Raw genomic sequence first — 23,114 nt, forward strand, 5'->3', positions numbered from 1 at the left:
GGAGAGGACTCTTTAAAGTAGAGACACTACATACTGATATACACCTGAACATCAGCAGGAGAGGACTCTTTAAAGTAGAGACACTACATACTGATATACACTTGAACATCAGCAGGAGAGGACTCTTTAAAGTAGAGACACTACATACTGATATACACCTGAACATCAGCAGGAGAGGACTCTTTAAAGTAGAGACACTACATACTGATATACACCTGAACATCAGCAGGAGAGGACTCTTTAAAGTAGAGACACTACATACTGATATACACCTGAACATCAGCAGGAGAGGACTCTTTAAAGTAGAGACACTACATACTGATATACACCTGAACATCAGCAGGAGAGGACTCTTTAAAGTAGAGACACTACATACTGATATACACCTGAACATCAGCAGGAGAGGACTCTTTAAAGTAGAGACACTACATACTGATATACACCTGAACATCAGCAGGAGAGGACTCTTTAAAGTAGAGACACTACATACTGATATACACCTGAACATCAGCAGGAGAGGACTCTTTAAAGTAGAGACACTACATACTGATATACACCTGAACATCAGCAGGAGAGGACTCTTTAAAGTAGAGACACTACATACTGATATACACCTGAACATCAGCAGGAGAGGACTCTTTAAAGTAGAGACTCTACATACTGATATACACCTGAACATCAGCAGGAGAGGACTCTTTAAAGTAGAGACACTACATACTGATATACTCCTGAACATCAGCAGGAGAGGACTCTTTAAAGTAGAGCATCGGCAGATAATCTGAATAAACTCAAAGTAAAGATTGGTCCCTACTTATATCTCAGCACTGATTGGCTCATGTCTCTCCTGCTGTCGACGTGGATTTTCAAAATAACAGCATGGTATCTCTGCTCACAAACACAGCATTGAGACAGATCCCCTCCATCGTGCCTTCTACTGTAGCATCACTCTGACATATCAATTAACTCTGAGTGGAGGCGGAGAAACAGAAACGCCTGAAAACCAAATAGCCGACTCGTGAAGAAGCGTCGGCCATGTTGGGATCCTACTGTAGGCCTGTGTGTGTTCAATGTGTTGTTTAAATATATATAGAGGAAACAATGCATACGTCTCAATGCATGTCTGACACTGTACATGGAAAATGATGGAATATTTAAAAAGAAAAAGCAGACCTTCAGGTGGAGAACACTGTGAACAACTCTTCAAACTGTTAGCAGGTTACGTTATTAACCTAAGGCATTTATCATATATCATTCATTTAGTCCAGATTTTAAAGGAACAACACACCGTTTTTAAAAGAGTTTAGGCGCTGTAATGAATAACTTGACAACATGTGAAGCATTTTTTACTTTATTACATTAGCTGACTCCATAATAACACCCGCATTTTCGAATAAACCGCTTTATTTACAGCTAAATGCAATATATAATGCATTTCCCCCCCATTTTCTAATACATCCTTACATATTTAAGAGTTGAGTTAAGTTGTTTTTACATTATGCAGGAGATGTAATCATGCATGCATTATGTAAAAACCAAAATAGATTCCTTAATCTTAAAGTTAAGGAATTAAGTGACACCTATTTTTTTTGGGCATCCAGTGATAAGTATGTATTCATTTTAAAATCAAATCAAATCAAATCAGGTTTTATTTATATAGCACATTTAAAAGCGATTTTTGGTCGAGCCAAAGTGCTGTACATGTAATAAAAACACATTACTACAATCACAATAAACGACAATAAGTTACAACAGATATATATAAAAAAAAAATGATAGCATGCTTGTAAACATTAAGATGAGAGTAACACCTACGTCACTTCCGGGTGAAAATTACGGCCCCGCCCACTTTTGGGGGAAAACAACGCTGTCATTTGAATGGCGGTCGATACAAATTCTGAAGTTTTTGCCAATCCGATCAGAAATGTAAGAAAACCGTGGATTTTCTGATCTTCAAAGAGCCCGATTACGATGGCCAGTCAGGCAAACAATTACATTAAATCATTAGAAATTGACGATCGGTCTCGATATATGGTTAAATTAAAATCAGTAGGCGAGGCTGTAATTTCTCCGTCTGTTACTCTCATGAGCGAGGCGGAAAATAATAGTTGTATCACGCCAACAAGCTGCTGTGTCGTTCATTGCACCTCAAACATTAAAACAAATCCAGAGTTCAGTTTTTCTGTACTTCCTCTAAGAAGAAAGGAGCTCTGTGGCTTCAGGCTCGATCACCATTCAAATGACAGCGTTGGTTTCCCCCAAAAGTGGGCGGGGCCGTAAAGTGACGTAGATGTTACTCTCATCTGTGGACATCGATCGCCTACTGCTATATTTAACCATATATCGAGCCCGATCGTTGATTTCCAATGATTTAATGTAATTGTTTGCCTGTCTGACCATCGTAATCAGAGTCTTTGAAGATCAGAAAATCCACGGTTTTCTTACATTTCTGATCGGATTGGCAAAAACTTCAGAATGTGTATTGACCGCCGTTCAAATGACAGCTTTGTTTTCCCCCAAAAGTGGGCGGAGCCGTACTTTTTGCCCTGAAGTGACGCATGTGTTACATCCATCTATAAGGATTTTTATGATTGAATGTTAACATTTGATTATATTAGTATCTTTAATCCCACAGAACTGCATCACTTTCCTCCTTAAATATACCTATAATTGTAGATTTTGTTTACATAATGCAGGATTTATGACATTTTCATTCAAATAAACACTGAATATTAAATAATTCATATTTAATTAAACAGTGGGGAAATGTTTTACATGTTGCCGTGCGGTTGGATATAAGGGCGGCACAATTAAACTCAATTATATAGAGTAATACTTTAGGCAAAATAATGTTTGTAAAAACGTAATAAAAGTACAGTATTTGGTACAAATCACACTTTGAGCATTTTCATATATTTTTTATGTGAAAAATGTTTTTAAAATGTGCAATTCTCTCAAATATCCAATATATTTCATTATTTTTTCCATATTGTGCAGCCCTAATATTTACTGACACGTCTTGTAGTTATATAAGGAATATTTTAAAGGTCACCTATTATGCAGAATCCACTTCTTCATGTCTCTTCTACATCAACATGTGTCCCCTCTTCTTCATGTCTCTTCTACATCAACATGTGTCCCCTCTTCTTCATGTCTCTTCTACATCAACATGTGTCCCCTCTTCTTCATGTCTCTTCTACATCAACATGTGTCCCCTCTTCTTCATGTCTCTTCTACATCAACATGTGTCCCCTCTTCTTCATGTCTCTTCTACATCAACATGTACAAAGATTCTCTCTCTTTTTGTCCTGATCCATTTATATAAAAACCTGTCTGAAAATGAGCTGATCAGATTTTGGCCACTTTATGATGTCATCACGATGTTTTGGCTTGTGTAACCATTAGCCAATCACCAACCAAGGTAACCCCCCCCCCCCCCCCCCCCGATCACCTGAATCTCCTCCTAGAGCACCATTGTGTTCTTTGTAACCAAATCTCTCTCAGAGGGGCGTGGGGAGGGGTTCCTTATTTTCATCTGAAGTAACAGACAGAGAATCAGCACTTTGGAAACAGGGCTGAAACAGAGGGGATTATGGGTAATGCTGCAATGATCTGTTTGGTGTTTCAGCCAATCAGAGACAGGCTCTGGATATATCTGAGACCTGTAATATATTGATGAAAAACAGTATAATAGGGGACCTTTAATATCAGTAGACTTATTATAAAGCCATTTGGAAAAAATAGAGTGCGCTCAAAAGGTTGATAACTTATTAATGATATTTAAAATCCCAATTTCTTATTTTGTCCAAATGATGCTGCGCTGCTATCTCTTACAAAAATGTGGGTGTTATTACATTACAAGTGGAAATGCTTTACATGTTGTCGAGTTATCACACAGAGTCTTGATGTAGGAAGGATTTCAACACGTAAACTGGACCAAGAAACCAAAAGATGTGCAGCGATGGAATTAAGGGCTGAATATAAGTGAAAATGAACGAGGAAGATTTGATAAACTTGCACAGGGACGCTTAGCAACGAGCTAACAATGCTAATGTCTTAGTGGGTGTTTCTCAATGTCGAGGACGCTTCCTTGGTAGGACATGTCCCTCCGAGTCAGCAGGTCCTTCAGAAGCGAGGCAAGAATCCTTCCTAGCCTCGGAAAACAAAGAATGGTGGAACTAGCAGGTGTGCGTCATATACGAGGCCCCGCCTTAAATGGAGCGCCATTTCCGCCAAAGATTTTGGAAATTGGTCCGTGCGCAAAGCATTGTGGGGATTTTAAGACCGCGGAGGATACACATGTGCAGCCTCGAAATTTCCCGCAACGAAGGACGCCGGCCTCGGTAGAATTCCAAGTATCCTAGACATTGGAACAGTCCTTCGGCGGCACTCGATGACGTAGCATCCTTGAAATAGTGGCTCTGGAGCAGCCTTCCGGGGTGTTTCTCAATGTCGAGGAAGGCTGCTCCAGAGCATCGTCATCGAGTCCCGCCGAAGGACTGTTCCAATGTCCAGGATCCTTGGAATTCTACCGAGGCCGGCGTCCTTCGTTCCGGGAAATTTCGAGGCTGCACATGTGTATCCTCCGCGGTCTTAAAATCCCCACAATGCTTTGCGCACGGAACAATTTTCCAAATCTTTGGCGGAAATCGCGCTCCATTTAAGGCGAGGCCTCGCATATGACGCACACCTGCTAGTTCCACCATTCTTCGTTTTCCGAGGCTAGGAAGGATTCTTGCCTCGCTTCTGAAGGACCTGACTCGGAGGGACATGTCCTACCAAGGAAGCGTCCTCGACATTGAGAAACACCCTCAGTGTCCCCGATTACTGCGTTTACAGTGAAGAAGAAGAAGAAGAAAAAGGGTTGCAATAAACACATTTTAGTCTCAAAGCGTCGTCGTAGTAAACATGTGCAATTATATATTTTAGGAAGTGAGTGTGTGTTAGTGAGGAGAGTTTAGGCTAGATTCACTTTTTGCTATTTATGCAGATGTGTGTGTCGTGAAGGAAAGTGCCAGTGTTTATTTTCTGTGTTTAATGTATAATAATAATAATATGCAATCCAACAGTGCCCAGTTTCATAAAACAGAGCACCCAACAGTTAAAGCAGAGCGAGGAGTAGATATATTGAGAGCATCTTAGAGCTTAAAGGGCCCATGTCATGCTTTTCTGGTTATTACCTGTCCCCTTGTGTGTTATGAAGGTTTCTCTGCATGTAAACGGTCTGCAGAGTCAAAAACCCTCAAAGTACACCCTGTAGCGAGTAAAACTCTAACACAGAAAAGACCTGTCTATGCTGCCCCAGAACGCCTCGTTGGAGATTTCTCTTTTTCCATTGTTTGCTTCCTGGGTTCTGTGACGTGTGAACACCCAAATCAACAACAAATGACCGGATTGGCCCAAATGGACCAATCCGTGGAGCACCTCACACACCAGGATCCCTTGGCTAACTAACAGGGAGTCCCCATTGACTTGCATAGAGCTCCCTGAACGCTGGTAATAGACGAGTTGGGATGGTGGAGAAATGCTCTCCGCAGACCCATTCTCACAGCGTTACAAACCTTTTTCTTACTCAATATCAAGCCACACTTATTGTTTTTACTTCGGCTGTGAATGTTTGTGTGTGCTCAGGATGAGTTTCGCTGTGTCTCGCTGTATCGCCGTCCCGGAAAGCTGTCCGCTCCTCGCAGCAGATCGCAGCAACGAGCCTCGCAACGTCCCGACCAATCAGAGCACACTGGGCTCACAGGGAGGGGGGCAGGGGCTCCAACAAGCCGTTTAGGACATAGAGTGAATACCTGGTGAATACACATACTATACAGAGATGCTGTATGAGAAACCAATGTGAGTTTGGAAAATTGCACAATATAAATCTATTCTAGTAGACCTCAACAATGGAATTATGATCAGTAGAAATGGCCATGACATGGGACCTTTAAGTCATGTTTTTTTAATTAAATATAACAGAAAACACAAGGCTCCGATTGGACAATGGACATAGATCGCCACCTTATGGATAAACGTCACATTACACCACATGTCCTGAGGTAAAAAGAAAGACTTGTGTACATTTTTCCATTTAATACACAATGCATTATTGTTTTGTTGCAGCCTGAGCTTTAACAGTTTAATTTATTACAATATTTTCAGACATTTACCCAATGTGTTGGTGTTTTTGTGTGAGAAAAATTGCACTTTATTTACAATATTGTTATTTACCGGTTTATTTTTCTATTTATAAGACTTTTTTTATTTATTATGTTTCACATGTCATCAGTTGGTGACTTTCTGCTTTACTACTGAAGTGAGTTATTTATACATTTTGCATTTAGAGAAATGTGTGTGTTCCCACTGTGACCCCTTTCTGTCTGGAGCTGTGATTTTGCTGTTTTGTGTGTTGTTGTTTATTTTTACTGCAGCAACCCTCTCTGCCTGTTGTTGTTTATTACATTGCTTCATGTTTATTAGCCACCATTGTGAAAAAAAAGCAATGCAAAAAAGCCTAAAGTGCAGAACTGTAATAAAATGCAGAGAAACCCAAACCTTTGTCTGACTTTTCTTTATTAACATGCTTCATAATTTAAAAAAACAATACCTTACCTCTGAATTGTAGTTGGGTATTTCCCTTTTTATGCTACTTCATACTTCTACCCCACTACAGTTCAGAGGTAAATGGTGTACTTTTCCTCCACTACATGTATTTAATCCCTTTAGTTACTTTACAGATGTGGATGAATGATGTGAAATATAATCAAGTGTTAAATCAGACTTTAGTTCCACCTGGAGTAAATTCTCAAGCTACCCTGCAGTATACAAAGTCATTCAAACTAGCTGCACCTTTACCAGCTTTGAGAACACTTTCATGATCAATCATTATAAAACATATCATATATATTATTCTGAAATGGACCAATCTGCACAATGACTACTTTTACTGTCGCTACTTTCACTATATTTTGATGATAATACTTTTCTACTTTTACTTGAGGAACATTTTGAATGCAGTACTTTTACTCAAGTACAAGACCTGAGTACATCTTCCGCCTCTGTTGTTACCTCACTCTCATTGGTCCTCTATTATCCAATCACAACAGTGCTCCTACGTGACAGGTATAAACAGGAAGTGAGTGCAGAGATTAACTCCGCTTTCTACGGAGCGGAGATTCTTCAGAAACTGAACACAAACAGAGGAGCTTCTTCAGAGAAACTCATTAAGTAGCTTTCATTAAAAGGAGACACCATGACGATACCCGAATGAAGGTAAAACATGAATGTCATGCTTTTAAAATGTCATAAATCCTCATTTTTACCGCGAGTGGACTGTATTTAAAATATAGGATACGGAAAAGTTTTATGACAAATTAATTAAAAATGAAGGATTTGAGGCCGGTTTTCAGTTTTAACCTACATTTCTGTTCGACCTTGAGTTATTTTTAATTAGTAGTATCCTATATTCCTGGTTGTTAAATGTACATTTTATGTTTTTATCGTGTATTTACGTTGTATTTGTACCTGTTTGTATTAACTTCAGTAAGCTAGCCAATGTTTGTGACGTACTTCGTCTTATAAATAACCAGTGGTGGACTAGTAAGTATATTTACTTAAGTATAGTACTTAAATACTGTTTTAACACACTTAACTTGAGTATTTCCATTTGATCATACCCTCACCTGCTACTCCACTAGATGTGTTTTTTACACATGAAAACATGATATGATTTGATGAAGTACTGTACTACTAATCCACCCACTATTTAAAAAAGTATCTTAAATTGAAAAAAAAATCATAAAATGAAATATGTTTGACTTGTAGTAGAGTATTTTAAGTAAAGGATCTATCTCCTCCACCACTGTATATAAAGTATAGTGCAGTATTTCCTTTTAAAATGGATGTAGATGAATTTAGGTGCCATGTTATTTTGAAAGCAGTTTATCAGTGGATGAACATGTCAATGGCCACCTTTTGCCTTAACATGATTACATATTAAACAGAGTTCAGTAGCATACTTGTGTACAGTATACTGTTTGAAAGTGAGGCTTTTACTGAGCGACATATCAACACTTTTTCACATAACTAAGAGCTTCATACATCTAATATTTTAACCCATATATGATTGTTATGGATTATTTTACTCATTATTTTTGAAATGTGTTTTTGAGAGATAGCTTAGTTATGACATGGACACTTTTAATGCATTAAACAAAGTGGAATCAACACCTACTGGCCTACTCTAGAACTTTGATGTACTTTACAGTATCACCTTTGTCTGCTAATGTACACTCATACCCCACTTAAGGGACATCTAGTACTCTTTTCACTTCACGTTATGCCTTTACCAAACATTGCACTATATACTTTTACATTACGATTCATTGTGCAGCCCCGCTAAATATGGCGTCCTGTTAGTACCTCAGTAACGCTCTAGTGCACATGTGTCAAACTCAAGGCCCGGGGGCCAAATCAGGCCCTTGGTGGATTTAATTTCGGCCCGCAGGATAATTTGTAATTACTATTAGATCTGGCCCGCCGGTTTATTGCACGCACACCTTCACTCAATCCTGAGGGTCTCCTCAGCTCAGAGCCTGACCCCAAACATTGATGACCTTGCTCCAAAGATGAGATGCTGCACGATATTGGAAAAAACTGACATTGCGATACGAGTTTTCCTTTTGTAGCAAGCAGCAAAATAATTGTAACATGAGGTGTTTGAGTTCATTTGCATACTTAATATCTTGAGACAACAGGGCATGTTTGGTTTGTTCTTTGAGGGAAATTGTTTTTTTGAAGCTGTTGTTGGCCTGTGGAAAAATGTAATCATAAGAAATGACTCTGCAGATAGAGCCATAAGAAATGAATGCAACTGATTATTTAATGTTTAATGTTGTTTTTATAGGCAATAATTTAAGCTTTGTTAGTTCCAGGTTTAATATGTGCAATAAGTTCATTTCAATAAGTTCTGCAATAAACATTGAACCAGTCCGGCCCTCCACTAGTACCCATTTTTTAATTTTGGCCCACTGTGTATTTGAGTTTGACACCCCTGGTCTAGAGGAAGCAGCCAAACGTGCCTGAGAACGTTTCTCCAGCTTCTCTGCTGCGGCTGAACGATCTCTGACATTCCTGGAGTCACAGGACGCAGTCACATGGTTTCTCTTAATGTCACGGGAGAATTATTGACTTTACTGCGGTTAACATCATCCCTTCAGTTCTGGGTCAGATCTTAAGAACAATAACTCAAATATAAGGAGTAATTGATCCAATCCACAACAGCTGCCTCATGGATGTTGTGTCACATGTTTAGTGTGGATGAAAGAGAAGGGTGAAAGGTTAGACAAGTGTCAAAAGAACTATAATTTCACGGGAAGACTAGGGGTAGAGGAATGTGAGAACTTGGTTAGGGGTCTTGTCAAATATCTGGAGCAAACAGGTCCGCTGCAACTCTGACTACTTTTAAATCCAGGCTGAAGACTTTTCTTGTTGCCGCTGCTTTTAATTGAGCTATTCACATCTCACACTGCACTGTAACTTTTATTCATGTACCTGTTATTCATGTTTTATTATCTTTGCTTTTTCTAATGTGTTTTATGCTCTTAATGTCTTTCATTTTTGTAAAGCACTTTGAATTGCCTCGTGTTGAAAAGTGCTCTAAAAACCATGGCCTTTGACCCCTGCAGTCCCCCTGCTTCCACTCCTACTGCTATTTATTTAATATTTTACTTTATTATTTGCCCCTTTTGTTTGTTTGTTTGTTCACCATGTAAAGCAGCCTTGGGTCCCTTGAAAGGCGCTATACAAATTGAATCTATTATTATTATTATTATAAATAAACTTGCCTTGCCTTGTGTTTCTCCCAGGCTGAAATGGAGATAAGGAGAAATTCTTCTGGTTTCGATCTTCTCCTGTCGGTATGAACCCCAGCACCTCCTCCCAGCCTCCTGAGGAAGAGGAGGGCGACTGGCTCTTCCTCTCCTCTGAATCCGCCCAGCCTCCAGGACCCAGCCGGGAACCGCAGGAGACGGAGGACCGAGGACCACTCAGATCCAGGTTCATCTCAGCCTGGAACAGCGTCAAATATGGTCTGTTTTTACCAACAAGGGCGGCAAGATTTGGAACAAAAAATACTATTATTTTGACTAAATTGTTGTGATATGAATTACGACAGTAGAGGGAATTACACCTCATTCACAGGTTCACATATTTGACCTTCTGAAATGTAATCTAGGAACTATATCATAAGAACACTGTAGCCGCTTTCACACCAAGTACTTTGCCGTACTTAGTGCCCAGCACTTAGTTCCCAGCACTTAGTTCCCAGCACTTAGTTCCCAGCACTTAGTACCCCCATGGAACTAAGAGCAGATCGCGTTCACACCGGAATAAGTCCCTGAGGGAGGATTACGCAAATTAAGCCGCTGACGTCACTTCTTCTTCTTCTGCTTTGGGTTTACTGGCAGGCCGCAAACAACTTCACGGCGTATACTGCCACCCGAAGTCCCCGGCCGGAAGTCCCCGGAGTTGGGGACTGGCTTCAGTAGAAGCTGCTGGGACTCCCAGCAGCTTCTACTGAAGCCTTCCGAGTAAATCGCCAGAACGCCGACACCTCCTCATCTCCACCGCTCCCATGTTTTCTTTTGTGTTGCCATAAGTTATTCTCTCTCCGTTGGTGCGCCGGGCTAATGCTAATGCTAATAATGCTAATGCCAGCAAATACAATGGCGGCTTCAAAACACTTTTCAGAGTTTTACGGGGCGTGGTTTGCAATTCGCCCAGCCAATCAGAAATTGGAACTTTTTTCTCCCCAGGAAAGTACCACCTCTCTAGCAGGGATTAAAAAGGGGGTGAAAGTTCTCATGAACTAAGTTCTCTTTTTGGTGTGAACGCAAAATCCCAGGAACTATCGGAACTAAACGGGAAAAGTACTCCGGTGTGAACGCGCCTATTGTTCTCTTTCAGTTTGTGAGATGAAGATTTGGAACAAAAATACTATTATATTGACTAATATTGCAATTACGATATGAAGTACGATATTAGAGGGAATGAAACCTCACATATTTCCACATACCTTCTGACATTTAAACTAGAAGCTATATCATCAGCACAGTTTGTTCTCTTTCACTTTGTGAGGTGAAACTGTTCCTCGTTTCTCAGGTTGGTCCTTGAAGCAGAAATCGAAGTTCAGTAAGAGGTCTCCTGTCATCATGTTCGGACAATCCTACGAGCTCAAGGATCACGGTGAGGCCGCCTGAAATGTGTCTTCATCTCAATCAATCCAGTTTTGTTTAGGGTGGCTGTGGCTCAGTGGATAGTGTGCTGGACTTCGATTCAGGGGGTAGCAAGTTCAAGTCCCACTGCAGTCAGCATGTCGTTGTGTCCCTGAGACACTTCACCCCAAATTGCTCCTGTGGGGATTGTCCACAGTATTGAGTATGTAAGTCGCTTTGGATAAAAGCGTCTAACAAATGACATGTAATGTTTATGATGCCCAGTCTCACTAACTACACATTCATCTCACGGGGTTTCACAGTTAATACAAAGTACGACACCCTCTGACCTTAGACCCTCGCAGGAAAAACTCCCAAAGAAAGCCCCAAAAAACACACCATGCCCGAAAAGGAGCAGGGAGAAGAACATCATCTTATATTACCTGCCCCTTTCTCAAAATGAAGAAATAAATATAAATAAATGGTCTGTCCTTCATAAGAGATATAAAAAAAGATGGACCACTGAACGGGTTGTCGCGGGGAGGAGGTGCTGCCGTACTGACATTTATTGTTTGTTATTGACATTTTTGTTTTAGCTGACTGGTTTTCTGTGCTGGTACATGCTCTGATAGAATAACTGTATGCTGTTGAAAAGAAAAAAGAAAGATGGACCCAGGAAGATGTCTGAAATGTTCCCCCTCTGTTTCAGGGGACAGGGAATGTTTCCGCCGCGTCTTCTCCTCCCTCCTGTGGCTGACGTACAGACGGGGTTTCTCTCCGCTGCCCGGCGGCGCTCTGACCTCAGACAGCGGCTGGGGGTGTGTGTTACGCACCGGGCAGATGCTGCTGGCCCGAGGCCTGCTGCTGCACCTCATGCCCCCAGGTGACACACACACACACACACACACACACACACACACACACCTGCACACAAACAATGTCGAAAAAATACATATATATATATTGGATTTTTCAGCCTGAACGCTTTCTATTCAAAGAAGATCAATGTGAAAGCAGATTTTTACTGGTTAGCTTAACAGAGAAACAATGAAATAAAAATATATTTGAACCCTATATCACAAAGATACCTGGTGACATTGAAAACTCTCGTGTTGTGACACAAGTACTGGACATAAAATACACACTGTTTTCACACATACATGTAAATATTAGGGGTGGGCAATACCACAAAATCTGGATTCGATCCGATACCAAGTATTTCAGGGCCAGTATCGCCGATACCGATACCGATACTTTATAACAATACATAGTGGCCACAGTAGCGAACTGCCTTCTTGCTAAGTTTTCATTGACAGTAGTGCAATAGCTCCACACAACGATCCTCTTTCTCTCAGCCATTGTGTGTGTGTGTGTGTGTGTGTGTGTGTGTGTGTGTGTGTGTGTGTGTGTGTGTGTGTGTGTGTGTGTGTGTGTGGTGTGTGTGTGTGTGTGTGTGTGTGTGTGTGTGTGTGTGTGTGTGTGTGTGTGTGTGTGTGTGTGTGTGTGTGTGTGTGTGTGTGTGTGTGTGTGTGTGTGTGTGTGTGTGTGTGTGTGTGTGTGTGTGTGTGTGTGTGTGTGTGTGTGTGTGTGGTGTGTGGTGTGTGTGTGTGTGTGTGTGTGTGTGTGTGTGTGTGTGTGTGTGTGTGTGTGTGTGTGTGTGTGTGTGTGTGTGTGTGTGTGGAGGAGGACAGCAGTGGAGCGAGAAGAAAAGAGCGCATACTTGTGTTCGTCTGCACATGGTTTTTGATGAAATTGACGAGTAGAGGAGAGGGGGGGGGAAAGTATAAAAGTATTGATCCTATTGGCTCTAGTATCGATATTTTGAAACGTATCGTAATATCGGAAGTATCGATATTTTGGGATCGATCCGCCCACCCCTAGTAAATATATCTAACTAGTATATATGACCCAAATATGTATATATGTTCATTTAATTCATTTCTTATTTTAAAGTTACTTAAAGGTGGGGTAGGTAAGTTTGAGAAACCGGCTCGAGATACACTTTTTGTTATATTCCATGGAATGCTCTTAACATCCCGATAGCAATGAATATCTTAAGTGCTTTGACAAAAAATCCATAAAAAAAGTCATCTGTGGAAGCCGTAATACTGTAAAAAGCACAACCAATCATCTGAGCCGGCCCGGCTAAAATAACTGGATGGCCTTCCTGCCTGTCAGCCTTCCATCTGTGCACAGACTTATCTCGTGCCCTCATTGGTCATGTGCGCGTTCGTGTGTGTTGGAGGAGGGGCTCTGTAAGGAAGTGGCAGATTTTCTCCGGTTGTGTATTTTCAAATTCTAGCGATCTCGAGCTGGTTTCTCAAACTTACCTACCCCACCTTTAACTGTATATCATTTTATTTGTTACTTTATTAATCTCTAATCTGTGCTGTCCTGATTTTCATTCTCACCCTGTTGCTGTTAAACTACTGAATTTCCCCACTGGGATAATAATAAAGGTCCATCTTATCTTATCGTATGTTACTTTATCCTTCCACCATGTTGAGGCTGGACTTGGTGTGTGAGCCACCATGCGGTCAAAGACGACCTGGAGCTGCTCCGCTCCACAGAAAGTGCAGAGAGCGGACAGCAAGTGAAGGAAGGACCCACCAAGAGGAGCAGGAAGCTGAGCCTGGGCTCCCTGCTGGACCGACCCATGGAGGCCACTCACAGGCGGGTGGTGTCCTGGTTCACAGACCACCCCTCTGCTCCGTTTGGGATTCACCAGCTGGTAGAGTTAGGGAAAAGCTCTGGGAAGAAGGCCGGGGACTGGTACGGTCCGTCCATCGCTGCTCACATCCTCCGGTGAGACATGAAGACGTGACGGCACAGCACAATTATCCAATTTATCAAGATGTTGCTAAAGATAACTTGTTTTTTCAGGAAAGCAGTGGCAGCATCAACAGATATTCCCAATCTAGTCGTGTATGTCGCACAAGATTGTACTGGTGAGTCTTTTCTGTTAAAGAGTCCTCTCCTGATGATGTTCAGGTGTATATCAGTATGTAGTGTCTCTACTTTAAAGAGTCCTCTCCTGATGATGTTCAGGTGTATATCAGTATGTAGTGTCTCTACTTTAAAGAGTCCTCTCCTGATGATGTTCAGGTGTATATCAGTATGTAGTGTCTCTACTTTAAAGAGTCCTCTCCTGCTGATGTTCAGGTGTATATCAGTATGTAGTGTCTCTACTTTAAAGAGTCCTCTCCTGCTGATGTTCAGGTGTATATCAGTATGTAGTGTCTCTACTTTAAAGAGTCCTCTCCTGCTGATGTTCAGGTGTATATCAGTATGTAGTGTCTCTACTTTAAAGAGTCCTCTCCTGCTGATGTTCAGGTGTATATCAGTATGTAGTGTCTCTACTTTAAAGAGTCCTCTCCTGCTGATGTTCAGGTGTATATCAGTATGTAGTGTCTCTACTTAAAGAGTCCTCTCCTGCTGATGTTCAGGTGTATATCAGTATGTAGTGTCTCTACTTTAAAGAGTCCTCTCCTGCTGATGTTCAGGTGTATCTCAGTATGTAGTGTCTCTACTTTAAAGAGTCCTCTCCTGCTGATGTTCAGGTGTATATCAGTATGTAGTGTCTCTACTTTAAAGAGTCCTCTCCTGCTGATGTTCAGGTGTATTTCAGTATGTAGTGTCTCTACTTTAAAGAGTCCTCTCCTGCTGATGTTCAGGTGTATATCAGTATGTAGTGTCTCTACTTTAAAGAGTCCTCTCCTGCTGATGTTCAGGTGTATTTCAGTATGTAGTGTCTCTACTTTAAAGAGTCCTCTCCTGCTGATGTTCAGGTGTATATCAGTATGTAGTGTCTCTACTTTAAAGAGTCCTCTCCTGATGATGTTCAGGTGTATTTCAGTATGTAGTGTCTCTACTTTAAAGAGTCCTCTCCTGCTGATGTTCAGGTGTATATCAGTATGTAGTGTCTCTACTTTAAAGAGTCCTCTCCTGATGATGTTCAGGTGTATTTCAGTATGTAGTGTCTCTACTTTAAAGAGTTCTCTCCTGCTGATGTTCAGGTGTATATCAGTATGTAGTGTCTCTACTTTAAAGAGTCCTCTCCTGCTGATGTTCAGGTGTATATCAGTATGTAGTGTCTCTACTTTAAAGAGTCCTCTCCTGATGATGTTCAGGTGTATTTCAGTATGTAGTGTCTCTACTTTAAAGAGTCCTCTCCTGCTGATGTTCAGGTGTATATCAGTATGTACTGTCTCTACTTTAAAGAGTCCTCTCCTGCTGATGTTCAGGTGTATATCAGTATGTAGTGTCTCTACTTTAAAGAGTCCTCTCCTGCTGATGTTCAGGTGTATCTCAGTATGTAGTGTCTCTACTTTAAAGAGTCCTCTCCTGCTGATGTTCAGGTGTATATCAGTATGTAGTGTCTCTACTTTAAAGAGTACTCTCGCTTAGAGATGTCCCGCCCCTTAGCCTATCAACTGCATTGTGTTTGAGCGATTAATTTAACTGTAATTCAAATGCATTGTGGACACAGACATATTTCGTGTGTGTGTGTGTGTGTGTGTGTGTGTGTGTGTGTGTGTGTGTGTGTGTGTGTGTGTGTGTGTGTGTGTGTGTGTGTGTGTGTGTGTGTGTGTGTGTGTGTGTGTGTGTGTGTGTGTGTGTGTGTGTGTGTGTGTGTGTGTGTGTGTGTGTGTGTGTGTGTGTGTGTGTGTGTGTGTGTGTGTGTGTGTGTGTGTGTGTGTGTGTGTGTGTGTGTGTGTGTGTGTGTGTGTGTGTGTGTGTGTGTGTGTGTGTGTGTGTGTGTTCAGTCTACCTGGAGGATGTGAGGAGGCTGTGTGAGCGCCACCCCCCTCAGGCCTGGAGGTCCGTCATCATCCTGGTACCCGTTCGCCTCGGAGGACAAGAGCTGAACCGCTCCTACATCTCATGTGTCAAAGTAACCGAAAATTATTTAATGCAGTCACTATGATGAGCAGTCTGTTGACACTGAGTGGGGAATTAGGATACATAATAAATAACCCTCTCTCTCTTCTCTCCTGTAGAAACTGTTGACATTACAATGCTGCATTGGGATCATCGGGGGAAAACCAAAGCACTCGTTATTCTTCACTGGATTCCAGGGTAAGTGCAGTCACAACGTGCATCAGATATAACCCTGCTGTTTGATGTCAGTCAATCACATTTAGCCAAAGACACATTTCCATTATTTGTAAATTAAAGTGGACCTATCATGCTATATTTGAATAATATAGGTTAGAACCATACCTATATAAGGCATATTTATACTTTTTTTTTTTTCAAAATACCAAACAGATCATGCATTTTAGCCATGCCTCATTTTGCTCAATTTGACATTTTTTAGCTCTGTTTTAGCAAGGGCAGATTCAGTGAGAACAGCACCACCTACAGGCCTGGCATATGTACTACAGCGTCTCCAGCGCTTTCGAACGGCAATGGCCGTGGCTGTCTCCTCCTGATTGGTGGAGTTGGCCCAATAGCCGTAGCGCCACCGTCCTGACGTCAGGACAGTGTTCAAATCTGGATCAGTTTTTATCAGATCCGTTGCAGCCCCTTTTTTAGAGATTTGGGTATGGAGGAAAATAGAGAGGGTTGTGTTTTCTGACACTTGGTGAGTTCCCTGGAACACCGGGGACACATATTCATGTAGAAAAGACGTACAAAAGTGCATTTTGCATGATAGGTCCCCTTTAAATGGACAATAAAGTAAGTTATGAAACTGAATTTTCTTTTCTTTCTGTCGAAGACGACCACCTGCTGTACCTGGACCCTCACTACTGTCAGCTCACTGTGGACATCACAAAGGAGAACTTCCCCCTGGAGGTAAAACACCTTTGTAACCAGTGGTACGACATACTATTGGTGTTCCAATCCAACTTTATTTAAACCTCCAGACCAAAGTACTGCACAGAGAAATACAAAAATCACACAGCGCAGCTCACAAAACAAAAACAAATGGATAAGATGAGAACACAAAATAAAAACAAGGGTAAAAACCACAGCCATATAGTAAAAGCAATATACCATTTAAAAGCAACAACCTACAAAGTGCAGAACGCTAAGGAGAAAAGGTGGGCTTTAAAACATGGTTTAAAGGGCCCATGTCATGGCCATTTCCACTGATCATAATTCCATTGTTGAGGTCTATTAGAATAGATTTATACTGTGCATTTTTCCAAACTCACATTGGTTTCTCAAACAGCATCTCTGTAAACTACATGTATTCACTGAATTTCACTCTCTGCCTTTAACGGCTCGTTGTAGCTCCAATAGCTCCAGCCCCCACCCTCCCTGTGAGCACAGTGTGCTCTGATTGGTCGGGACGTTGTGAATCGCGCAGAGCTCCGTGGAGGTGTTGTTTCCTTGTTTAGGATACATAGCGAAACACAGCCAAACTCATCCTGAGCACACACAAACTCACAGCCGAAGTAAAAACAATGAGTGTGGCTTGATATTGAGTAAGAAAAAGGTTGATAAACGCTGTGAGAATGGGTCTGCAGAGAGAATTTCGCCGCGATCCCAACTGTCTGTTATCAGCCTGCAGCCAGGGAGGAGAAATCAGCTGAGCTGCCTGCTCCCTGCACACAGATGTGTGTGTGAGGAAGTCCGTGGATTGGTCAATTTGGACCAATCAGCGGGGGCTTAACGTAACGGCTCCGCGGACGTAACGTAACGGCTCCACGGATTGGTCCATTCCGTTCCGGGTACGGGTTGACATCATGCCGTACCCGGAAGAATCAAATGGGCAGTGACGTATCTCCAACGAGGCGTTTTGGGGAGGTATTTTCTGTGTTAGAGTTTTACTCGCTACAGGGTGTACTTTGAGGGTTTTGACTCTGCACACCGTTTACATGCATAAAAACCTTCATAACACACAAGGGGACGGGTAATAACCGGAAAAGCATGACATGGGCTCTTTAAAAACTGACCTGTCTGATGTGGAGGGGCTCCACAGTTTAGGGGCCGCAGCAGCGAAAGCACGGCCCCCCTTTTGAGCTTGTTATTGGCACATTCAGGAGCAGGTGATCAGCTGACCTGAGAAGGCGTGTAGGGGTGTAGCAACTCAGAGAGGTAGGGCGGGGCCATTTAGGGATTTATACGTAAATGAAAGAGTTTTAAAAAATGAAGGATCAATATGACGACATCACAAGGACATATCCTAGCCCCCTTTGTATACATTATATCATCATCATGCCTAATCTAACTCTAAACTTCCCGTGTTTTAATTTTGTATCATCTCAATTAAATAAAAACATAATCTCCACATGAGATTTATTACAGGATTATTATTACTATGGAGCGATGTCCCCTGATTTAATATTCTTTCCTCTTCCCTCCTCTTGCAGTCGTTTCACTGTAAATATCCGAGGAAGATGTCTTTCTCTCGAATGGACCCCAGCTGCACCATCGGCTTCTACGCTAAAGGCCACAGAGACTTTGAGTCACTCTGCACCGCCGTTAACGAGGTATGTGGTATTTATCTTCATGCAACTACCTATGTGACATACAACATATATACACACATACTTATATACTTTTTATAATCACATTTCCTTTATTTTAATACATTGAATTGTTATTTTACTACTTCTACTTTTCTTTTAAGTTTGCTAGCACTATTGAGTTTATTTTTATTATTTATTGTTATTAAAGGGGACCTATCATGCAAAATTCACTTGTTGGTGTCTTTTATACATCAATATGTGTCCCCGGTGAGTCAGGGAACTCACGCAGCGTCAGAAAATAAAACCCTCTCTCTTTTCCTCCGTACCCAAATCTCTAAAAACGGGGGAACAACGGAGCTGATCCAGATTTGCGTCCGATATGACGTAATATCTGAAATGTGGACCCACGGCCCTATCAGAAACGTTGCTATCAGAAACAATGCCCGACTGTTTTGGACGTAATATGGTCGGTGTTTACATTAGCATCGCTAACTCTCAGAGCTAACCTGTACTGGAGAGCATGTGTGTGAAGAAGCAGGAAATAAAAAGGAACTCACCTTGTGGTATAACCGGCAAGAGAGAAAGCCTTTGAGCTCCAAACTGTTTCAGAAAGAATCCTTGATAATCCATGATATGGCGTTTCATCACGGCAGTATTTAGTTTAGACAGTAGCTGCCGGGTCCCGCATGAGCTCAGACCCCTCCTTTTTTATTTTTTAAAGCTATATACCCCAAATCAGCACTTTTGAAACAGGAAGTGAAATAGAGGGATATGAGGCATGGCTAGAATGGGTGATCTGTTTGGTATTTTGAGCTAAACACTTCATAGACATGTTTTTTATATATTTTTATATATCCTATAGACCTATGCTATTGCCTAAAAATAGCATGATAGGTGACCTTTAATACATACTTTTCTTTATGTATTGTTATTATTATTTTATAAATTATTATTTGTTGATTTATGTTCTCAAAGTTTGCTAGCACTATTGAATTCATATAATTTTTGTTTATATATTAGTCATTATTATAACGTAATTCAGGTGCAGGCTGCAAAAAAGCCCAGGGTGGTTTCTGCCTCTTTCTGCCCTTTTATATATTATTTGTTATCTGTTTTATTTGCTAACGCGTTGCTTTTGGATTTGCTAATAACAGTCTCAGAATTCATTTTGATTTTACAAAATGACTAATAAGGTGTATTTGTTCCCTCACAGGCTCTCACCACATCAGCATCGACGTACCCCATTTTTATTTTTGCAGAAGGCAGAAGTCAAGAGGAGGAGGAGAGAAGCAAAATGCCAACAAACAACATGGCGTACATCCAGAGGAACAAAGGCATGAAGAGTGTGAGCAACAGCATGGATGAGTTTGTTCTGTTATGAAAAGAAGAAGATACAATCTGTGATCAATGATCAAACATGGCCACTACTGAGCTTCATAAACAACGTCTATATGCAATAACCCTTAAGGACACTATCGTAACTGACACTACTTTATTTTTACTGCTGGTTTGTGCACTATTTTTATTCAATGTTTTAAGAGATCATATATATATGTATATCATTCCAGTGAAGGATTTTGATGGATGTTTTCTAAAGGTCATGTTATATTTAATCTGTTAAAATAATAGAAATGGAATAAAAATATGTTAAAACAAACTTAAAGGGGCCCTGTTATGCTTTTGGGGGTTTTCACTTCCTGTGATATAAGTTTTTGTGACATTTATGTAACACTCCTGCTCCTATTGGCTAGCGCTCCAACACATTGTACGTGATAGGCTAAGGTGCGGGACATCTCTAAGGAGTTGACCAATCACAACAGAGCCGGCCAGCTAACCAATCAGAGCAGACTGGGCTCTGGTTTCAGACAGAGGGTGAAAAGAGGTGCTGCAGCACAGGCAGTATGAGAAAAATAAAGAGCTTTTTGAACATTAAAGCATGGAGACATGTCCCAGTAGAGACACTACATACTGATATACACCTGAACATCAGCAGGAGAGGACTCTTTAAAGTAGAGACACTACATACTGATATACACCTGAACATCAGCAGGAGAGGACTCTTTAAAGTAGAGACACTACATACTGATATACACCTGAACATCAGCAGGAGAGGACTCTTTAAAGTAGAGACACTACATACTGATATACACCTGAACATCAGCAGGAGAGGACTCTTTAAAGTAGAGACACTACATACTGATATACACCTGAACATCAGCAGGAGAGGACTCTTTAAAGTAGAGACACTACATACTGATATACACCTGAACATCAGCAGGAGAGGACTCTTTAAAGTAGAGACACTACATACTGATATACACCTGAACATCAGCAGGAGAGGACTCTTTAAAGTAGAGACACTACATACTGATATACACCTGAACATCAGCAGGAGAGGACTCTTTAAAGTAGAGACACTACATACTGATATATACACCTGAACATCAGCAGGAGAGGACTCTTTAAAGTAGAGGACACTACATACTGATATACACCTGAACATCAGCAGGAGAGGACTCTTTAAAGTAGAGACACTACATACTGATATACACCTGAACATCAGCAGGAGAGGACTCTTTAAAGTAGAGACACTACATACTGATATACACCTGAACATCAGCAGGAGAGGACTCTTTAAAGTAGAGACACTACATACTGATATACACCTGGACATCAGCAGGAGAGGACTCTTTAAAGTAGAGACACTACATACTGATATACACCTGAACATCAGCAGGAGAGGACTCTTTAAAGTAGAGACACTACATACTGATATACACCTGAACATCAGCAGGAGAGGACTCTTTAAAGTAGAGACACTACATACTGATATACACCTGAACATCAGCAGGAGAGGACTCTTTAAAGTAGAGACACTACATACTGATATACACCTGGACATCAGCAGGAGAGGACTCTTTAAAGTAGAGACACTACATACTGATATACACCTGAACATCAGCAGGAGAGGACTCTTTAAAGTAGAGACACTACATACTGATATACACCTGAACATCAGCAGGAGAGGACTCTTTAAAGTAGAGACACTACATACTGATATACACCTGAACATCAGCAGGAGAGGACTCTTTAAAGTAGAGACACTACATACTGATACACACCTGAACATCAGCAGGAGAGGACTCTTTAAAGTAGAGACACTACATACTGATATACACCTGAACATCAGCAGGAGAGGACTCTTTAAAGTAGAGACACTACATACTGATATACACCTGAACATCAGCAGGAGAGGACTCTTTAAAGTAGAGACACTACATACTGATATATACACCTGAACATCAGCAGGAGAGGACTCTTTAAAGTAGAGACACTACATACTGATATACACCTGAACATCAGCAGGAGAGGACTCTTTGAAGTAGAGACACTACATACTGATATACACCTGAACATCAGCAGAAGAGGACTCTTTAAAGTAATAATAATAATAATAATACATTTGATTTATATAGCACACTTTAAAAACAACGTCATCTCAAGGTGCTTCACAAAGCTATAAGGAACAATAAGTAAAAAGTTATCTAAAGGAGCATATTGGATAAAATATGGCAGTATAAAAATAAAAATAAAAGGTTAAGAGCATAGAAGGTTTAAAAAAATAAATAAAGTAAAGGACAGTCAGTAAAATGCGGCGTGGAACAGGTGGGTCTTGAGGCATTTCCTAAAAACTGAGAGTGATGCTGAGGTCCGTATGTTCTCTGGAAGCTGATTCCACAGACGTGGACCCAGGGAGGAGACAGCACGGTTTCCCATGGTGACCAGTTTTGTCCGCGGGACAGCCAGGAGATTGGAGCTGTCTGACCTGAGTGTGCGTGAGGTATGTGAATGTTTTCTGGTTAGCAGTTCCTGTAGGTAGGTGGGGCCAGTGTGGTTGATGGTGTTGAAGACCATTATGAGGACTTTGTAGTTGATCCGGTGTGTTACAGGGAGCCAGTGGAGTGAGTGAAGGATGGGGGTGATGTGCTCTGATTTGCGTGTTTTTGTGAGTATCCTGGCGGCACAGTTTTGTATATATTATAGTCTCTGAGTGGTTTTTGCTGGAAGGCCTGCAAGCAGAGAATTGCAGTAATCAATGCGGGAGGTGATGAAGGCATGGACCAGTTTTTCTGCATCCGGTTTGGTGAGGGAGTGTCGCATTTTTGAGATGTTTCTTAGGTGGTAGTATGAGGCTTGGCAGACCGTCTTTATGTGTGCTTGGAATGAAAGGGATGAGTCCAGTTTCACACCTAGGCTCGTTACAAGCGGGGAGAGGGGAATGGAGTGGCCATTGATGCTGCTATGAGGGATATCAGTTTTTTGTGTTTGATGTGGTGTTCCAATCAGAATGGCCTCTGATTTGCTGCTATTTAGTTGGAGGGAGTTGTTGCTCATCCAGTGGTGTATGTGTTCCAGGCATCTTGAGACATTTGAAAGTGCCAGATGTTTATCCGGGGCAGTTTGGAAATAAATCTGTGTGTCATCAGCATATGTG

At 41.3% G+C, this 23,114-nt stretch overlaps 1 protein-coding gene across 1 annotated transcript; it reads left to right on the top strand.

Moving 5' to 3' along the window:
* The first annotated feature begins 7,133 nt into the window (after positions 1-7,133).
* LOC117480031 (cysteine protease ATG4D-like) lies at positions 7,134-20,276 on the top strand. The gene is made up of 11 exons (XM_034127186.1): positions 7,134-7,257; positions 9,852-10,073; positions 11,146-11,229; positions 11,908-12,081; positions 13,706-14,003; positions 14,082-14,146; positions 15,965-16,092; positions 16,199-16,277; positions 16,921-16,997; positions 18,521-18,640; positions 19,833-20,276. The coding sequence occupies exons 2-11, from the start codon at positions 9,905-9,907 to the stop codon at positions 19,998-20,000; spliced, it is 1,362 nt and encodes a 453-aa protein (XP_033983077.1). The 5' UTR covers positions 7,134-7,257; positions 9,852-9,904; the 3' UTR covers positions 20,001-20,276.
* Positions 20,277-23,114: the final 2,838 nt, after the last annotated feature.

Source organism: Trematomus bernacchii, unplaced genomic scaffold, assembly GCF_902827165.1.
Source record: "Trematomus bernacchii unplaced genomic scaffold, fTreBer1.1, whole genome shotgun sequence".
NCBI lineage: Eukaryota > Metazoa > Chordata > Actinopteri > Perciformes > Nototheniidae > Trematomus > Trematomus bernacchii.